Source organism: Peromyscus maniculatus, chromosome X, assembly GCF_049852395.1.
Source record: "Peromyscus maniculatus bairdii isolate BWxNUB_F1_BW_parent chromosome X, HU_Pman_BW_mat_3.1, whole genome shotgun sequence".
Taxonomy (NCBI): domain Eukaryota; kingdom Metazoa; phylum Chordata; class Mammalia; order Rodentia; family Cricetidae; genus Peromyscus; species Peromyscus maniculatus.
The window spans coordinates 83,273,692-83,293,788 of record NC_134875.1 but is presented as its reverse complement, the minus strand read 5'-3'; the positions used below and the strand labels follow the sequence as shown (position 1 = coordinate 83,293,788).

The 20,097-nt window shown below is 41.8% G+C and overlaps 1 protein-coding gene and 1 long non-coding RNA gene across 4 annotated transcripts in view; one reads left to right on the top strand and one right to left on the bottom strand.

Moving 5' to 3' along the window:
* Positions 1-20,097, bottom strand: part of Hdac8 (histone deacetylase 8) — a 219,160-nt gene that overhangs the window by 122,836 nt on the left and 76,227 nt on the right. The window contains exon 8 of one of the 3 annotated variants that reach the window (XR_013047960.1): positions 1,998-2,121. The exons of 1 other annotated variant lie outside the window; for it this stretch is intronic. Coding sequence is in view for 1 of the 2 variants with exons in the window: in XM_015989441.3 (XP_015844927.1) it covers positions 20,033-20,078 (46 nt within the window). In the remaining variant the exon portion in view is untranslated. Of the gene's footprint in view, positions 1-1,997; positions 2,122-4,273; positions 20,079-20,097 lie in introns of those variants that run through there. One more of the 3 variants, XM_015989441.3, reaches the window with a different exon arrangement.
* The window catches only part of LOC143270723 (uncharacterized), a 74,312-nt gene that overhangs the window by 28,673 nt on the left and 25,542 nt on the right, over positions 1-20,097 (top strand). The window lies entirely within an intron of this gene.

Sequence of the window (20,097 nt, the reverse complement as noted above, 5' to 3'; positions counted from 1 at the left end):
CTTAGGTCTATTCTCTCTTTCATGTGCTTATCTCATGGGTGCAGAGGGAAGATAAGCCACCTGAACAGTTTAGGCGACATTTATTGAGCATCTACACAAACAGAGCACCCTATTAACTGCTGCTGGGAGACACAGAGGAAGGCATGATGTCTATTTTAAAAAGGTTTCTAGCAGGGGGGGGGCTACCGTTCTTTCCACTCATTCTTTCGTTCACTTAGCACACACTTACTGAGCACCTACTATGTGCCCAGAATGGAACTGGACTAGACGCTCCAGGAGTCAAGAGGAATCTGGCATGGTCTGTATCATCATATAGCTCAGAATAGAGGGTAATACACAGACTCTGACAATAAATAATTAAAATGCAATGATCAATGAAGTATCCGAGATGGCAGAAGAGAGAGGGAGCTTCTCCAGGTGGGGTTAGAAAAAGCTCTACAGAGGCTATAAAGGCTCTCTAGGTCCTGAAAGACGAGAAGCAACATACAGCAGCCAACTCTGAAGATGGCGAGGAGGAACCAGTGTACTAATTCCTAGTGAAGATGTGGAGACTAGATCACACATATCTTGTTAGTGGGAATGTAAAATGGTAGAGCCACTCTGGAAAATAATTTAGCAGTTCCTGTCAAAACTAAAAATAGACTTGCCATATGAGCTAGCAATTGCACTCTTGGGCAATTTATTCCAGAAAGTTAAGGCTTATTTTCATGTAGGAACTTGTACATGAATGCGTGTAGCATCTTTACACAAAATAGCTTCAACGGGAAAAAAAATCCAAACGTACTTTGATGGGTAAATGATTAAACAAGCCAGCATCCACAGCAGTGGAATACTATTCATCAATATGAAGAAACAAACCGTTATTATATGCAAAGAATTTGGGAGGATTACAAGGAAAGTATGCAGAGTACATAAGGCCAATCTTAAAAAATATATACTGTGTGATTCCATTCATATAACATTATAAAATCGTAACTACAGAGGGAAGAGATTAGTCATTGCCAGGAGTGATAGATGGCTATGATAGGACAGGGTGGCACGACACAGCCATGTAATGGTATAGTTCTATATTTTGATTATAGTTGTCATGTGAGGCTTCAGATATGATAAAATTTCATAGATACATACATGAATGTATGCATAATCGGTGGAATGTGAATAAAGTCAATAAACTATACCAAAATAATTTCATTTTGATGATGTATACTGTAATTGTGCAAATTGGCACACTAGGTAAAGCTAGAGGAAAGTGCACAGGCCTTCCCTTTGTGATCTCCTGTGAATGTGTGATTATTTTGAAATGCAAGTTTTGTGAAAGCCAGTGAGGTAGCCCAGTGGGTAAAGACCTTTGCAGCCAAGCCTGATGACCTGAGTACCATCCCCAGGACCACATGGTGGATGGGAGAGAACCGACTCCTGAAAGTTGTTTCCTGACTTCTATAAGCAGCTACGGCACATGGGTGCCCCCCCCCAAATAAATTAAATAATTTAATTAAAAAATTTAAAAGCCTTTTTAAAGCATAGAAGGTAGCAGGTATAAGACCTGAATTTGATCCCCAGAAATGTTAAGATAAAACATAAAGCACAGCAGAGAGAGAGAAAGTTGAAGGCTTGTGGACTAAAGTTAGGGGAGCCGGCTATGGGGATGGTTATGGAGGGTACTAAGAGGAAAGGACGTTCAGCGAAAAGAGCCCATGTGACGTGCAGGCAAGAAATAAAGACAGAGGTAAATGGGCCTGACTTTGTATGTAAAGTGTGTGAAATGTCTCAAACATTATGTGTGTGTGCACATGTGCAATGTGTATGCTGTGTGTGTTGGGGACACAATTAAAATTTCACCTTCGAGATGAGTGAACTCTAGTGTAGAATACACTGAAGGCTGATTGATTTGACAACCATCTACAGGCCACTGACACAAGAAAGACAGGGACTTGAGAGGAACTTCCATGACAGAATTAATAGAGGAACATGGAGCGATACCCAAGAAAAGAAGATACCTATAATGTTCATGACTGGTAATTAGGAGAGAGGAAGGGAAGGAAGGGAGGTGTTTCTGGAACAGTTGTCTTCATTAGAGCTGTAGGGAAAATGAGTCTTCAGGGAGTTCTCATGAAACGGGCTCTGGATGGGTAGAGAAAACAGTAATCAGAAGCTTGGAAAAAGGTAAGGCATTTTGTACACTGAATACACCTCAGTTCACAGAAAGCTGGATGGTGGACATGGAAAGCTACTCAGGTTTCCATTTGATTTGACAGTCAAACGGGAGCCCCTGGAGATCTGGAAGTACTGATCTTGCTAAAAATACTTCAGAGCTCTGATTTTTGATATTGTGTGTAAGGACAAAATCACAAAGCCGAGCGGCAGAGGGAACGGCACAGGGACATTGAAGCTCTCTAGGCATGAGGACAATATGAGAATGAGGCAAGGCAGGGGAAGTCTGGAAAGACGAGAGGGGTAGGCAGATCGTCAGGAGTGGGGGACTGTGAATGGGTGGTATGTGGAGAAATTACCATTTCCATTTCACATCCCTCCTCTCGCTGCTTGTTTTTGATGTGGGAGATATATAAAATTTTTTTGTTTTGGTTTTTGGAGATATGGTCTCACTATGTAGCCCAGGCTGGTCTAGAACTCATGGGAACCTCCTGCTTTAGCTTCCTGGGTATTGAAATTATAGGCCTGTGCCACTAGGCCTGGCTTCATCTCTCCACTTTGAAGTCAACATCATTTGCTTATATTAAACAATTACTATTAAAATTCTTGTCTATAGACCTATGAAATAGTCTTCTACCTCCATTGAGGATTTTAGCTTCTGGTTCAATTTTTTTTTAACTTTTATCTTTACTTGTCATTATTCTCTATGGTTCAGTATTTGTTCATTGACTTAAACCCAGAGTCAAGTACCTACCATTTCCTATACTAGTGATGATAACATATACTTATAATCCTAGTACACAGGGGATTGAAGCAAAAAGACTGTCCAATATTTTAGGCCAGCCTGGGCTACTAGTGAATTAGCAGGTTAGCTGCAACTACAATGTGAGACCCTGTCTCAACAAAACAAAGGGGGATAAAAGAAGCCAGAGGCAAAGACCTGCTGGTGTTGATGGTTTGGTAGAGAGTAGAAGACAGGGAAGTACAAAACACTGTTAAGTGCTAAAATGTTTGTCCATCTATCTGTCTGTCTGTCCATTCGTCAGTCCATCTGTCCATCAAATGAATGCTAATTGAATGCCTACTATAGGCCCGGCAGGTACAAGGTTGGCAATAGGTTTACAGAATTGAGAAAACCAAACCAACCCAAAAGCACCTGACTTTTCTCCAGGGACTGTCCTAATTCTCTGACATTATCTTTCTTTTCGGTTTCAACAACAGCAGTGTCTGTCTGCACGCCACTTCAGTTATTCCTAAGCATGGCCACTTTTGGAGGTTTGAAAAGGAAATCTTTGGAACCATTTTATATCTAAGACCCTGAACTCTGAACTACTTTCTCCATTGCAGTTTTCTGACTTCCCATGTCCTTATTGTATTTGCTGCCCCCCCCCCCAGTGTGTTTTTAAGACAGGGTTTCTCTGTGTAGCTCTGGCTGTCCTGGATCTCGCTCTGTGGACCAGGCTGGCCTTAAACTCACAGAGATCCTCCTACCTTTGTCTCCCGAGTGCTGGGATTAAAGGTGTGTGCCACCACTGCCTGGCTTATGCTTGCTCTTTATTTGTGCCTGATCACTTCCTGTTTTCAAGCCACCAGTCCACCTGTTTTCTTCCAGAGGACATAGTTAATGATTTCAGAAACTCTGACAAGAATCTTTAACTCCCTCACAAATGGCCGTTTTTTGCCTTGCCAACATAAGGCCTTTGAATCAACCACAGTATTCACATTGATTGTCCTCTTCTATTATAGTAAGCTGAAAATTCAAAAGAATTGTTTTCACTACAGCTTATGTTTACAACTCCAGATCATCAAATTTCATAAACATTTATTGATTACTAAAGACCACTCAGTTACTGTAACGTGGCAATCCTTTATTTTATTTCCAGTTGATAAACAATTGCATTTCTTTCATCTGTCTTAATAAAACTTAACAGCAGGACAGTGAATGTGAGGGTAGCCTGGACTACATGGTAAGAGCCTGTCTCAAGGAAAACAAAATAGGATGAAAGGAAATTCTTGATATATTAAAAAAAAAAATCCAACACAAGTTGGGTGTGGTAGTGCACACTTGTAATCCTGGCACCGGGGGTGGGGGGGTGCGGTGGGGGGGTACAGAGGCAGGAATTGCTATGCAAGTGTATACAGGGAGCACCAGATCAGTCAGAGCCATGTAGGAAGGCCCTGTCTCAAAGCAAAACCACCCCACCCCTCAAATAGCAAACACAAAAAGCCCCCCTCAACTCCACTTCCTCCACATGGGTAACTAACTGCTGATAAAAAGTTTGAGGTGAATCTTTCAAACTCAACTCTTTTCTGCCTCATACTTGAGGTAACTGGTTGAGGCTCTGTGTAGTGAGTACATTCCCATACTTCTTGTCTCTACCTGAAAATGTCTTTCATTAGATTCCTTCTCCACGAGGCTGTCTTCTCTGGGTTCTAGATTCTCTTTCCTGTTGATTCAAAGGCCTTTCTCTCATGTTCTATGGCTGCACCTCAAAGGATTCACTTTCTTTGGTTAACAAATAGCCTGCATCTCTTCCTCCTTATCGGCACTGCCAAAGTTTTAGCAATATCAGGGCCCCCTATACTTCTTCTCAGGGACACAGCTGACTGAGTCACCTATCCAAAAGCCTTTTCTCTGCCGGCCTTTGAAACTTCTTAGAAGCATCTGGCAGCTGGTTCTACTCAAAGATTCTCCAGTTGCTCAGCAGTGTGTACTGCTACAGTAACAGTATTTGGAAAGTATACTTATACAGGGGATAAGGGGGTTGGGGACTTAGCTCAGTGGTAGAGAGCTTGCCTAGCAAGCGCAAGGCCCTGGGTTCCATCCTCAGCTCAAAAAAAAAAATAGGGGCTAAGGAAACAGTTTAGTCGGTGAGGATGATCCCCAGAAGTCATGAAAAAGCCAGGGGTGGTGGCCTGTACTGGGGTGGCAGAAGTGGGAGGATTCCTGGCCAGCAAGCCTTGCCTTATTTGCAATCTACAGGTTCACTGAGAACCTGTCTCAAAAACACAAGGGCTCATGAGACACCAGAGGTTGACCTCTAGTGTATAGACACACACACACACACACACACACACACACACACACACACACACACACACACACACCTGTATACATATAACATGCACACACACAAAGTATATTTAAAACAATTGATATTTTCATATCATACAATTCCTCCATTTAAAGTGCACAATTTTTGTTTTGTTTTTTAATGTAGCCACAGAATTGCATAGCCATAACTACAAAGCACTTGAGGACTTTCTCATCATGCCCCGATGAAACCTCATGACCACAGTCACTACTCATTCTACCATGCTGCAAACCACAAACCCGGGAAAGCATTGATCTACTTTCTATTTTTATAAATTTATCTAATTTTGTCCTTATATAAGTAGAATCATAAAATATGTGGTCTTTTGTGTCTAGATTCTTTCATTTAGCATAGTGTTTTCAGGGTTCATCTGTGTTATCACATGAACTAGTATATTAGTCTCTTTGGTGGGGATTATTGACATAGGGTCTTATGTAGTTCAGGCTGGACTAAAAGTCACTATGTAGCCAAGGATGGCCTTGAACACCTACTGATCCTGCCTCTACCTCCCAAGTGCTGAGATTACAGGCATGTAACATCACACCTGGCTCTTCATTCCTTTTTATCTACAAATATTTCCTCGTGTGCTTCTCTATTCATAAATTAATAGATATCGGGATAATTTCTGCTCTTTGGTTAATATGAATAATGCTACTGTTGGCATTCATGCATACGTTTTTTTTTGTGGACACATTTTTAATTCTCCTGTGTGTGTGTGTGTGTGTGTGTGTGTGTGTGTGTGTGTGTGTGTTTATCTACTGGGTCATGTGATAACTCTATGTCTAAGCATTTGAGAAATGCCAGACGTTTTTCCATAGTGGCTGCATCATTTTACATTTCCACCAGCAGTGTCTGAGAGTTCAAATATCTTTACAGTCTTGTCAACACTTATTTTCTGTCTTGGTTTATTTTAAATTTAAATGGCCATTTTTTCTTTTCAAGAACAAACAAAATTTTTAAAGAAATAAATACTTAAGAATACTTTATTTGCATTTCATGTACATTGTTCTTATGCTTTGTTTTAATTTATTTACCATAAGATTCTCTTCAAAACTTACTTTTCTCTTAACTTTTTATTATTTATTGAGATTATGTGATTACATCATTTCCCTCTTCCCTTTTTTGCCTCCAAACCCTCTTTGCTCTCTGTCAAATTCATGGCTTCTTTTTCATTAATTGTTGTTACACGTATATACATATATATATATATATCATTAAATACATAAATACAACCTTGATGGGTAAGACACACTGTCTCATTTTATCAACGCCAGAGGCCTCAGGCCTCCTGCCTGAGCTCCGCCACGGAGCTACAGCCCTCTCTTTCACTGTGGCCTCCATCTGCAATGAATTCCTGGATGACTAACGAAGTTGAGTATCTATTTATGTGTTTATCTTTAAAGCAGTGTCTAGTCTAGTCCTTTGCCCATTTTTAAACTGGGTTGATTTTTTACCACCGAGTTGTAATGATTCCTACTATCTACCAGTCCCCCATCATCAGACCCATGGCTCACAAGTATTCACTCTTCTTCTTTGCACTTTACTGATAGGATCACTTGCAGTACAGATTTGACCTGAAAACACACGTACAAGTAAATTACACAGACTGAACAGGCTATATTTAGGAATATGTATGTATACACTTGGACATACATTCATGTACTACCAATTAGTGAAAAAAAGCGGCCAGGAATGTGAGAGAGAGCAAGGGGAGATGTACTGAGGGGTTGGCGGGAAAAAGGGAAGGGAGCATTGTTGTAATTATATTAGAATCGCAACCAAGAAAAGTTTTAACTTTTGACAGTCTGTTTTACCCATTTTTGCTGTTGTTGCTTGTGGTTTTGGTGTCATGTCTAAGAAGATAGCCCTTAATCCAAGGTCATAATCTATGTTCTGTTCTAACAGTTTTATATCTAAGGCAGCTGTTTGTGTGGTGTAAAGATGTAACTTCACTGTTTTACATGTTGCTACCCCGTTGTCCCACTCGGCGATCTGTGAATGTGGAGGTTAAATTCATCAGTTACATCTCTCTCACTCCCATTGCACACTTGAATCTAGTCTTCCGACGCACAGTGGATCCACCAATAGCTTCCTAAAAACTGGCCCTGCCTCAGGTCTCTTTCCTGTCCAGTCCTTCACATAAACTACCAATAAGTTAATTTCCTTAGGGAAACCTTTGACGAAGTCATGGCCCTCTCCCCAAATCCTTCTCTCCATTTTAGGTTATGATTCAGAGTCCCTCCTGCTCTACCTCTGGCTTACTTTTCAAATCCTATTACTCAATAACCTCTTGACCTATGAAATGTCATCCCCCAGGCAAACTGGTTACCTCACTCACTTTGCATCTTCATGCAAGTAGGTCTTTTGTCACATGCTGCAGTGTGGCTAAAAGTCACCTTCTCCCGTGCCTACATTATAGTCATAGTCCTTCTTTCAAGAATATCCCAAATTCCATCTCCTGCATGAATGGAGAAAACACTAGCAGCTAACATTTTTTAAAGACTTGACGCAGAGCAGAGTACTGCGCTAAGCACATGATACCTATTAGCACATTTAACCCTCATAACAATTCTAAGGAACATGTTTTCTAGATGGGGAAACTGCAGCACCGTCCAGTTCAGAAGTCCAGACAGTATCATACCTCTCTTAAGTGCCAGAGCTCCAGCCTGGCACCAGAGTGCAACCCCTAAATTATTACACTCTACCTGCTTCATGACTTCCTGAACGACACAGTGTAGCAGGTCAAGTACCAGTTTGTCACCCACCTTGTTCACGTAACAGCAGTGCCATGACAGAATATCATTTTCGAGTACTACTTTTCTCAAGTCGACTCTGGTTTTATTATTTCCTCACTTTAATACCGTCGCTGCTTTGCCTAACGCTTACAGAATATGGCACGAACTGTGCGAGCTAGGAATTTCAGCTCCTCCATGTTGCGGTTCCCACCCTCTTCTCCAGTCTTTGTAACTTCTGCCTCTCGTTCACTTTACAGTCCGGCCAAACTACTCTGCTCTTCTCCATGCACAACGCGCCTTCTTCCAACTCTGATCTTACTGCTCCCTCTCTACAGAACATCCTTCCCGACAATTTGTGTATATTCAAACTTGACCCAGATTTTATAAATATGCATACACATTTGCACACTTTGTAAAGACAGAGTAATTAGGTACCCTTTAGAACCCAGATCAAATGTTACCTCCTTAATTAAGCCCTTTTCTGAAGTATTTATTTCCTCTGAATGCCCACAGCATCCTAAATTTTATGGTTCTTGCAACTTCCCATGTTTTATTTTATTCAAATGTGTGTGAATATGAAAATCAATCTCTATCTAACATTTTAAAATTTCCCCTAACTTCCTTGAACGTAGAATCAATACTTTAGACATAGTAGGCATTCAATAAATAGTCATTAAGTGAAGAAGTGAATGAAATGCCACCCTAGACCGCTTTTGGGAGACTTTTCCTAACGGCTGAAACAGTGCTACCTTCCTACACTGTAAATCATTAATTTTAGGTTTTTATGAAAGTATAAAATCTCTTCCTCAGAAAGGAGGGGGAAGACAGGCATCTCATTACACTACATTAGTAACTTCCTTATAAACACACAAGACATTCATTTGAAATGCAGTTTTCTTGATGGGAAACCTGATCCCCCAGTTTTCAGTCTGGTTTTCAGAGGGGGCTATGCAAATGAGGAGAAGCAGGCACAGAAACTTCAGCAGCCTTAACCTGGGGGAGGGTGTTGGAGCCTGAGCAGGAAAAAAGCTAGGGTTGATGACAGGCATGATACTTTGAGGTAAAAGAAAAGCCCCCAAAGCGTCGAGACATTCACCCACAGCTTCTGCTCTGCACCCTTGACATCATTCACTGGTGGCATTTTCATTTCCAGCACGGGGTGGGGGAAATGAAATGAGTAGCAGTGCTAGTGTTGGGGGAGTGGAGAGCATGTATTCATTATTGGTTGCTTAAGGAATTATGAATCTAAAAGTCTCACCTCCAGGCAGTGGGATGCCAGACTGACTGTACAGTCAGGATCATGGCTGGTGGCAGGACATGGTAACCCTCACTTGTCTGCCTAGCCAGGCCTGTGATAGAGACAGGCTGCCAGCAGGTCCCATCTCCTGACTTTCTAGTTTATATCTCGGCTCAGTCAGGCAAGCATCTCTCACATTTTCTAACAAGTCCTATCAACACCTTCTAGAGCAGCGGTTCTCAAAGGACCTTTCCACAGGGGTCGCATATCAGATATCCTGCATATCAGGTACTTACGATTCATAGCTAGCAAAATTGCAGTTATGGAGTAGCAATGAAAACAATTTTGTGGTTGCCGGTCACCACAACATGAAGAACTGGATTAAAGGGTCGCAGCATTAGGAAGGTTGAGATCCACTGCTCTAGAGGGTCCCTCACTAGAATTGAATAAAAGGGGGGGGGACTTAAAAGTTGACAAACCTCTTAGTGGGCCACAGAGGGAGAGTATTACTAATGCTTTGAGCTTCCCCAGTCAGCTTGAGAGAAGTTCTTGCCAGGAGCCAAGCACCTCTCTAAGATATAAATACTAAACTCACTGCATTTAATGGGATCCAGAAGAGGGCTGTGTGAAGGACCCAAAGAACCACTCATCAGTCCCAAATAGCAGGCCAGTCCACTTTTCTTGTGTGTGTGTGTGTGTGTGTGTGTGTGTTTTCTCCATTCTTCCAGTCCTGTCTCAGCTCAGGCACTGCTGACTCATTCTGCAAAGACTCAAGCTGTCTTGAGGGGACTCGGTATATGGCGAATGCCTCAGTGATTGCAGATCTATTACACAGAGCTGTGGGAGGAAGGGGTGACAGTGAGGCTCCCTGCAGCCATGATGACGTGTCATTTCATTGGGGGCCATGGCTGCCTCTTGGACACATCCAGAAGGCATTTCATTTCCTATGATTTTTCTCTCCCTGCTTTTAGCGTCAGACAGGCTGTACTGGTTCCTCAGACATCTAAAACACTCATCCCTATAAAATAAAAACCAAACCTTAAACTCCCTAAGCCCACCCACCAACCAACAACCTCACATAACTTTTGTTCTTTTCATTTTCATGCTGTGGTTTTGTAGTACTTGAAAGGCATATCTTTTCTCTCATTGCCGAACCATTACATAAAAACAGATAGATTCTAACTGGCATCTCTTTCTAGCTGGCCTTGTACTAAGTAATTCTACTCATTAAATATATTTCACCTTGGCAACAGAAAGGGCTGTGCACTATTTTTAGTGTGTTATTACTTATCTCTTGCTGTACCTCTTGGAAGTAAACCACTCTCATTCACACAAGGGAAAGTGAGTCATACAGAATTAAAGGACCTACCAGTGGCCCGGAGTGTATCGTCAGAGCTAGAATTAGTATACAAATTCCAATTTGAATCCAGTGGTATCATCACTAAGTCCCATGGCTCTAAGGCTCTTTTCATTCTGAAAGGCCAGACCCGCCAGCAAGCAGGGTATATATATTATCTGGGCAGGTGGTGGGCTGGGCAGAGAGGCAGGTCTGGAAGAAGACTGAAAGGATATGGATCCTAAGGCTCACTGTGTTAATAGCCTTTGTGTGATCTGGGATAGGTCATTTCACTGCTCTGAAACCACCAGGGGTGCTCACAGTGCAAATGACATGGGGCTTTGTGTCGTGTTGTTGGAGCATGCCTCCTCAGTCCCCCTTTGTAACCTCCGCAGCACGCAGTTCAGGGAGCACACTGGCACAGAGCTGGCAGAGTCTGGATCCAGCGTGTGCATGGGGAGCTCCACAGACAGCTTTGCTTTTTGAACCCTGTTTCTCGTCTCTATAAAACAAGAGTACTATTCTCCCTCTCTCTCCCAGGTTATTGTGGAGATTAAATGATGCAACATTTGTGAATGTCTTCTCCCAGCGCCAGGCACATTGTAAGCACTGCATACCGCTGAATGAATAAATGAAGGGCCTTAAGTCAGGCCCTTCGAGTGCTATGTTAATTCTTAAAGCCTACTAGGATACTGTCGAGTTCAGCACAGCACACCATAGCAGCGACTTCCTGAGTAGTCCTCTAATGGTCCCCAAAGGCAGAGAGAAATTTCATAGTGTCACTGCCTGGTTATACCTGTTCTGGGAATACAGTAATTCATTTTCCAGTGCTGCCAATCTATTACCTTTCACCAAACACAAAACTCACTTGAAGAGGGGGCAGAAACACAAGTGCCTTTCTGTTACATAGAGGGTGGAAGAATATATTATTAAAATTGAAACCAACTTCTCTGATTTCTGAGGCAAAAAATCAGATTGGACGCCAAAGAGCTATTTGGCCTTTGCAGCCCCTGGATAGTGATGCCCTTGGGGGAAAGGGGAGAGCTGGAGCCGGTCCAAACTGTAGTTGCAACATCGCCGTGTGTATTTACTGCTCATGCTTCTGCGCTCCACACTTGTTTCTCCTCTCTAGCTAAGCCTTGAAGAATTCACAATTTACCCAGAGCACAGTTGAATTCGTGGAGGGTAAAATATAGGCAGATAGCTCTGCTTCTCATTTCCTAATCATATTTCTATAAAGCCTCGTTTTCAATACAATTGCACAGCTTTTCAAGCTTATGTGGACAATAATGACTGGTTAACAATAAACATGCCCCTCCCCCTCCCCTCCCCCCTTTTTTTTACTCAGGAGGGCCTCACTGAGATTCAAAGCCAAAATCCTGCCATATAGTTAGCACCTGGTACAGCTCATCACAATATAATATCTTCTCCCAGATGATTGGAAGTCTGTGCAATGCTGTCACACAATGAGGTGTGCAAGAAAAAGTTTGGGGATTGATTTTCATCATTAACTTGATATTGCATGGTTTTTGCGGGACTTAAAAAGAAATGCATTTTTATTACTTTTAAGTACTGCACATCGAGTAACTCCAACTTATCATATTTTGGCAGTTATTTTTCTCGGGCAGGATGTATTTTAAACATGTCTATGTTGGAGTGTCTGGTGGATCATTTAGGATCAGTGTCCTGTTGCTTGATGAAATCCAGATCACTTCAATGAAATCCAGATGGGGAAACGGGGTCTCTGGCAATGGCTGCCAGATCTTCTCCATATGAAATCTCTCTAGTCTGTATGCAAATTCAAAACTCCATATCCTGGAAATCCCAAACCAATCAAGTGGCGCTCAGCTTCTTAGTTACTGGACTAAACACAGGGAAGCGATTCATTCTTCCCTGAGGAAATAAGCATTTCTTACATACATCTATCTTGGCACAAAAAGGGCTGGCTAAGCAAATTAATAGTGTAAACAGGATTGCACTGGGGAATGTTTGTCCTACTTAGGAGAATAAACTTTTTATGCACTTTGTGCACATCCACTTACATACAAATAATTGATATGCTAATTACAAATGATTCTTAAAGCCCCTTCCCTGAGGTGCTGTTCTATGCTGTTAGTCTATTTTGAATTACTAGCATGTCCAATGCTTGAAAGTAATAAAAATGCATTTAAAATATTCCATGATTCAGACTGGCTTTCCTCTAATTAGGTTGAGTTAGTGAGGCTTGCCTATATTTAAATAGGATAGATATTTTTCTACTTCACCCCTCATACATTTACGATGCCCCCAGTCCCTCCCCCTTTCTCCTTCTCCTCGGGATTCTCCTGCATGGAGCTGGTACACACAAACTCCGTCACCCCAAGCTCCCACAGAACTGCCCCCACAGCATCTCCAGGCAGACACCGCCCTTTCTCTCTGCTACTCTCCCAACCCCCACGCGCGTTCACTCGCTAACTTAGCTCTTCTTTTAAGTACCCGTGGATATGGCTCTTTCCTGACGGCATAACTGGCAACAGTGCACGCAGACGAAGATCCACCCAAACTCAGCACCAGGCTTCTTCAGCAGGTAGTAGAATCTAGCTTTAACTGAACCTCTGTAGGGTCCAAGTCAACAGAAGCCGGTTAAGACAGCTCATGTATCAACGTAGCTGCTAGGCATAGGGCACTGTTAGGTGCAGGCATTCAAAGCCGTGCCATTAATGCACAGTCGAAACAGCTCTCCAAGGCAGGTCTGAAGGGGCAGGGCATCAGCTAAAGACTAAGGGGAAGGTAGAACTACAGTGCCAGTAGGAGGCACGTGGTGGAGGGAGCGGTGTGAATTTTGACGTTAAAACATTCCAGTGAGCACAGATACAGTCATGTTTGGGACCCTTTTCAAGAGCAGCCCGCGTTAAAGGGTATGATTATCAAGATTCCATTTAGGACAAGGTCTTCCTGACTCGGGGTAGTTTCAGAATATGTTCTAGCATCAGAACCTATTAAACTGTTGCCAAAGAATCGCATCACTTTCTCCAGGAGCAGGGATCAGTCATCACTAAGAAAAGAACAGGGAAAATGTGCACCAGCGTAGCACAGTGACCCCCCCACAGAATTCTAGAACATTGTCCTCCTTGACTTAAATGGAAAAAAAAATCACCTATGAAGACTTCTGTGCTTCACAGGGTGGGGTAGGCTACTTGGTGAAATTTGGATGAGAAGAGAAGGAAGTGAAAATTGCATTGCCTCTCTAACCACATGCCTTTCAGGCCCTAAGGACTAAGTGAAGGAAAATACCAGTTCTCACTACAGCCTCACGCAAGTCTTCCAGACATGCATTGGCTCAGGACAACTCAGATAATGAGGCACAGGATCCCTCCCTCCAAATTATCCTGCATTGTGAGGCTCTTAAAGCCTTTTGAATTTAATATTTTAAAAGATACATCAAACCAGGAAGAATAAATGAACGGCCCACTTTGGCCTCCTTTCCACCTGTGGCTAACATTATCAGTGAATTTAATTAGTGTCTGACTCATCTATTTTCCAGAAACAATAGGCAATTTTACATCTGCTACACTACGGAGAGGCAGGATAGAAGTTTATCAAATTGAACAAAAGCATGTAATAAAAATACCTTACTTACGGAGGGCCAACTTCCAGATGCAAGGCTTACAGAATGAATTGGCAGCTTTTGTTACCTTTATCACTGGACCAAAGTGACTAGTGATTATCCAGGCAGTGTAGCTGTGACCCAAAGGACGAGCGAGGTAGGATAATTGTGTGATGAGTTTCTGCCAGTTCCCCCATTGTAATGAAAATGGAGATGAAGATGCAAGGAAGTCTATGCAATTATTTGTACTCAAATACAAATTCGAGAGAGTTCATCCCTTTTCATCAAACCAAAGAGAATTGAAAAAAAATTCGTGCTGCTTCAAAGATTTAAGTGTGAATATCTGTGTGATATACTGCTGTTGCCCCATCATGAAACCCAAAGGAGTAAATTATAATTGCCGGGCTCTCTTTTCACTGCGGATCTACCTGTTTCTAAATTTCAGTGATACAGAGGGCCAAGTGCCAGATGCAAATCCAAATGAAAGGTAATTTCTAGAAAAGCCTATCATCATTAAAACATCTCTTCTTTAAATATTAACATTAAAAGTCAACATCAAAAGGCAACACTTTTGTTAAATCTCCCTTAGAGATGTCTTCCGATTCTCTCATTTTATTCAGTTGGTTACTGATGGAGTAGTTTGGAGAGTGGATGGAGAAGTTTGGAGTGTGGATGGAGAATCTCTACTCTATGTGCATATGGCCGCCTGCCAGGACCAAGAGGTGCCAGAGGTTTTGTCATACGACGCAAAGAAGTAAACAATCTTGCACAATACTAGTCTAAACAAGGCACATGCAAAGGATGTACTTCCCTAGGAAGAGCTCTATAAAATGACAGATGACACCATTCACCTTCTACAGGAGGAAGTCAGAAAATGAAGGGACAGGAAAACTCATAGAATCTCCATGTTCAGGCTTTCATCAAGAATTCCGTATCTAAGATGTAAATTTGGGGACAGTTATTCTTGTTTTCTGTCCATAAAGTTACAAGTTAAATCTTGAAGAGTCTTTTCTGGCAAAAATCTCAGCTGTACATTCATACACACACAATAGACTGTGTATTGGAGTTGTCATGTGATTCATTTGCATAAAACTAAATGGTTTATTTTTTTTAAATGTTTTCTCCAATCTCCTACAGTAAAGTTTTCCATCCCAATCTTAGGGATGGTATCTTTTCAACGCTTGTAACAATTAAATTTCACACTTCATGAGATACTTTAGAGACAACATAGTCAATGGCTAGGGAAAGACACAGGTTCAAAGTCCGGCTTTATCACTTCCTGGATGCATGTGACCTTGGAGAAGTCAATACTTTCTCTAATTTTCTTCCTTATAAAATGAGAAGAATCATACGTGCTTTTTTAATAGAGTGTAGAGGGTCACAAAGATCAGGTGATACAATGCATACTTTTAGAGCTACTCCTGTCCCAGTTATGTGCACTGCTGGAAACCAAGCTACAGGCTGCCAAGTTATTTCCTGTCCCAGTGCCTAGTGTAGTGTCTGTTGGACAGTAGGTGATCCATTTTTGTAGAATGAATGAATAAAATGGTTTTTTCACATTTAAACATGCACACATACCCAGAATAGAAATACATGTCAGATGTTTAGCACAGCACCTGTACGCACAGGTAGCATCTCCCCACACCCCACTCTCCTCCCTCACGTTAACTAGTGTTTCATAAACAATATACAGTGAGGAGCTGCTCAGTTCTTTTGCAGGGAGGTCAGAGAGGCCTTGGAGAGGTCAATTTTGGTCCCAGACTCACAGGAACTAATGGTACACTTAAAACACCAAGGACCTCCAGTTCTGACGTGAGGCTAAAGTGACAGGACAGTTCTTATGCCATAAAGACACACTGTAAAGACACTGTATTAAGAGTCAGTGGTGTGTGTGTGTTTCCCATTCTTTGTTGGACGTGAGTGACGTTGAGTATAAATGTACAAAACATTCCACTCAGGAATAAAAGCTTAGGATTCTTTTACTGACCCTGCTGTTGGTCTAAAGAACAAGTATTCTCTAGGTTGGCTACTCTGTTTAGCCCAGTAACAGGACCACAAATGTTCTTGAAAGGCAGGTGATAAGCTTTAAAAAATAATTTGATTCCCCAACACTGCAAAAAAGTTTAAATTAAAATAGAAAACTCTAGTGTTCTTTCATAAATGGAAAGAGGCAAAAACATTAAGTTGGGGTAGCCTGGAAAGATGACACCCATGTCAAACACATACTAACTACCTGTAACTCCATCTCCAGGGCATTCAACATCCTCTGGCCTCGGCAAGGACCTGCAGTCATATGCACATATCCACACACATGCATACGCATAGTAGAAATAAAAATAAATCTTTAAAAGCGATTAAGAGTTTAAAGATTCATTTAGTCTTTGAGTGAGTGAATTTTTCTTTAGATTGGTGGTCTTTGATTGAGACCAAAAGTTTACTTCAGTTTTGAGCTATATAATATATGCCACAGGACACAGGTGAATAATAGCCCAAAGACCAACTATGGGTAGATTTTTATTTTAATGAATAACATATAAACCATAGTTCACTAGAATAAGAATATTTCTCAGGATAGGTTGATGTTTCTTCTTAGCAAATCTTCATATATGGATATAGACTGCTACTGAATAAGAGCTCCAGTTTAACAGAATCTTTCCTAAGTCCTCAATGGAGAATTTGTTCAACAGTGTCTCCTTTGGATAATATATTATGCAGTGTCTTTATTATCTCAAAGCTGAGCAGTTGAATATTCTTTTTTTAAAGATTTATTTATTTATTTTGTATATAGTGTTCTGTCTGCATGCATGTCTGCAGGCCAGAGGAGGGCATCAGATCTCATTATAGATGGCTGTGAGCCACCATGTGGTTGCTGGGAATTGAACTCAGGACCTCTGGAAGAACAGCCAGTGCTCTTAACCTCTGAGCCATCTCTCCAGCCCCACAGCTGAATAGTCTTAGTAAAACAATTCTTTTCTTTGAGACAGGGTCTCATGTAGTCCAGGATGGCCTCAAACTCCCTATGTAGTGAAAGATATTTTGAATTCCTTATCCTCCCGTGCCTACCTCCCAAGGGTCAGGATTACAGACATGTGCCACCATGCCTACTTTATGCATTGCTGGGGATGAAATCCAAGGCTTCATGAACACAGGCGAGCAAGCACTGCCAACTGACCTTTATCTACAGCCCTAAAATTGTGACTTTTTTCCAAATGTTTTACTGTCAACTTCAGTACATGTACTCACACACATTATAAGCATCTTGTATATAGCTTTCCTATTAGACAAGCAGAGATCTAGTAAAGAGCAATTGCTGGTTGTTAGGAGTGCAAATGATAGTTAGGATACAAACTAGGAAATACTAGCACGACTCTGAATTTATCCATGCATATGTCATCATACGACATGGCATTTCACAGTAGGCAAGCACTTGGCTCATCTTGCTATTACTATTTATCAAAAGCTCCCTTGAACCAGCAGCAAAGAGGTACTTGTTTTTGTCCTTGTCTTGAACAGTTCTTGACTGTGACTGCTCCCAAAGTCATCAACATATGTAGCATTTTAGGCAATAGGCAAAACATTATTAAGACAATCTTATATCATATTCACATAGAGAGCAAGCAGGCCAAATATAGGGAGAGCAGTACCTCCTTGTGTATATATAGATATATGGATGCATATATATATGTATGTATATATATATATAGTATGCTTGCTTGGTAAGTGCCCTACCACAGAGCCATACCCCCAGCTCTGTGTGCACTTTTAGATGACAATGCTTAATATTTCTTTCCTCCAAACTCTAAGTACGGTATGAAGGATTTTCTGAGTTAGGAGTTATTTTGGTGGGATTATTATTATCTTGATTCATAGACACTATCTATAGTGGAGCCAGAAGCTTCCATTTGAGGGAAGAGACACATTGACAGTAGTAATGTACTATTCCTTTATGTTGGTTGATAAAGGGCTTTACTTACAATGCCAACTCTACTAACACCCATAAAGCTTACAGGAAGCTTGTGAAAATCATGGACCTCTGCCATTAATATCAAATGACCCAAGATATCTAATATGAAATTGTCATTTCAAAAAAAACCCCAAAAAACTCCAAACCTTTTGATGGTATTAGAAAGTATCCATGTAATATTTCCATATCCAGTCTATGGAAGAAAATTTAAATGTGGGGAGTTTGGTGTTGTGATGAAACTATTAAGTCCCTGCCTGACTAGTATGAAAAGTATGAAAGGCTAGAAGCAAGGAAAAGGTAATCTTTTAATAAGAGAGAAAGTGAAGGGAGGAAGGGAGGACGGGAGGAAGAAAGGAAGAAGGAAGAGGAATGAGAGAAAGAGGAAAGAAAAAAGAAAAGAAAGAGGACAGAAAAGAGGGGAAAGAAGGAAGGGAAAGCTTTTCAGTGAATCCCACAGAGAAAATCAGCTCAGGAACAAACCAGCAATTGAGCGACTACTCAGACTCCTACATCATCCATGTTAGCCGCCAATAAGCGTCTTTCTGTCTCTGTGGTGAGAGCGGTGAGCCAGAGAACCAGTGGGGCTTACAGACCAGACCAGGTGAGAAGGACAGAGCAGCCGGAGCGGTCATCCCTCTTTCCTGTTTCTTTTCAGGTAGGCAGATGGGGCAGCAGTAACAATGGCCCCAAAGCACACCAGGTAGAAGCACTCAGGATAATTGCTGGGACCCAAAGGCATGGTTCCTGGGATTTAGAAAACTCCAAAGCCATTTAGATGTCCAGGACTGTTGTGCCTACTCCGTACTACTTCCCCCTTGTACTCTGCTATCTGAGCAGCGGACAGCCAGGGCGCTACACTGCAGCCTTTCTCAAGGCTGCTGTCCGTCCAGTGAAACGCCTGGTCCTAGTGGGCCTGGGGAGGAGACTGTGCCCAAATCTCATTCAGGGCCTTGGTTTTTAGTATAGAAAGAAGTCTCCTTCCTGTTACAGGAATGCTAGGTATAAGTCAACAATGGAGGGGAACATACTCGGCACAGGAAGTCTTCCTGGCACCCCTGGAGTGAAAGGTGCCTTGCCCTCAACAGACTTCTGAAGAAAGGCAAAGGCAGTAGTCAGGAAGGTTCATATGAAAGCCTGGAGCCTGGTCCCCGGGTGATCACCGTCTGCACTCCTCACGGGGCTCAACAGGCAGTCCTTGGCTCTATAAGCTGCCAAGTGTCTGGTTCTTTAGTCAACGAGCGGGAAGACTCTTTAGTGAATGCTAGCCTGCCGTACTCAAGAGCCGCCAGTCCTGTGGCAGAGTGGATTCTGTAAAGGGAAATCATATGTAACCTTGGAGCTATATTTACTTTTCAAATGCTTCTCATTATGTTTAATACCAAGGCTATATTAAACATGAATTGCCATGGCATTAACTTTTTGAAAAATCATTTATAAGGAATTGGTGTACATAAAAAAAAAAGGAAGATATAGAGGAGAAAGAGACAGTTTTATGACTGAAAGATAAATAGTAGCCTTCCTTCAGGAGAGAAGATGCTGGGAAATCCTCAAGTCTGTACATAATATTCAGTTTTTTTTCCCCAGGCAGTCAAATGCCAAGCTGACGGGGGAGAAAGGAGAATCTCCGGAGGTTTTATGATTGGCAGATGATTCAATAGGGGCACATGTAAGGTGATCCAGTTAGAGAGGGCCAGATATTCCAAAGTATACTTGCAGGCTGGTAAATGATGATCTTTCAATTAAGACTCAGGAAAGAGCTCTAAGAAACCCTGTGGACAGTCCCCTGAAGAGAACAACTTAGTGGCCTGCTACGGTTAAAAAAAAAAAAAAAGCCAACAAAATGTTGAGCACTGTCAAGAAGGAGATTAAAAGACAAACAAAATCATTTTCCTTTTCCAGAGAACCACAGGACATCTTCATTGGTAATGTTACATAAGCAGTTCTGATCTGCACATCTCAAGGACAGAACACAGCCTAAGGGGAACAAAGAAGG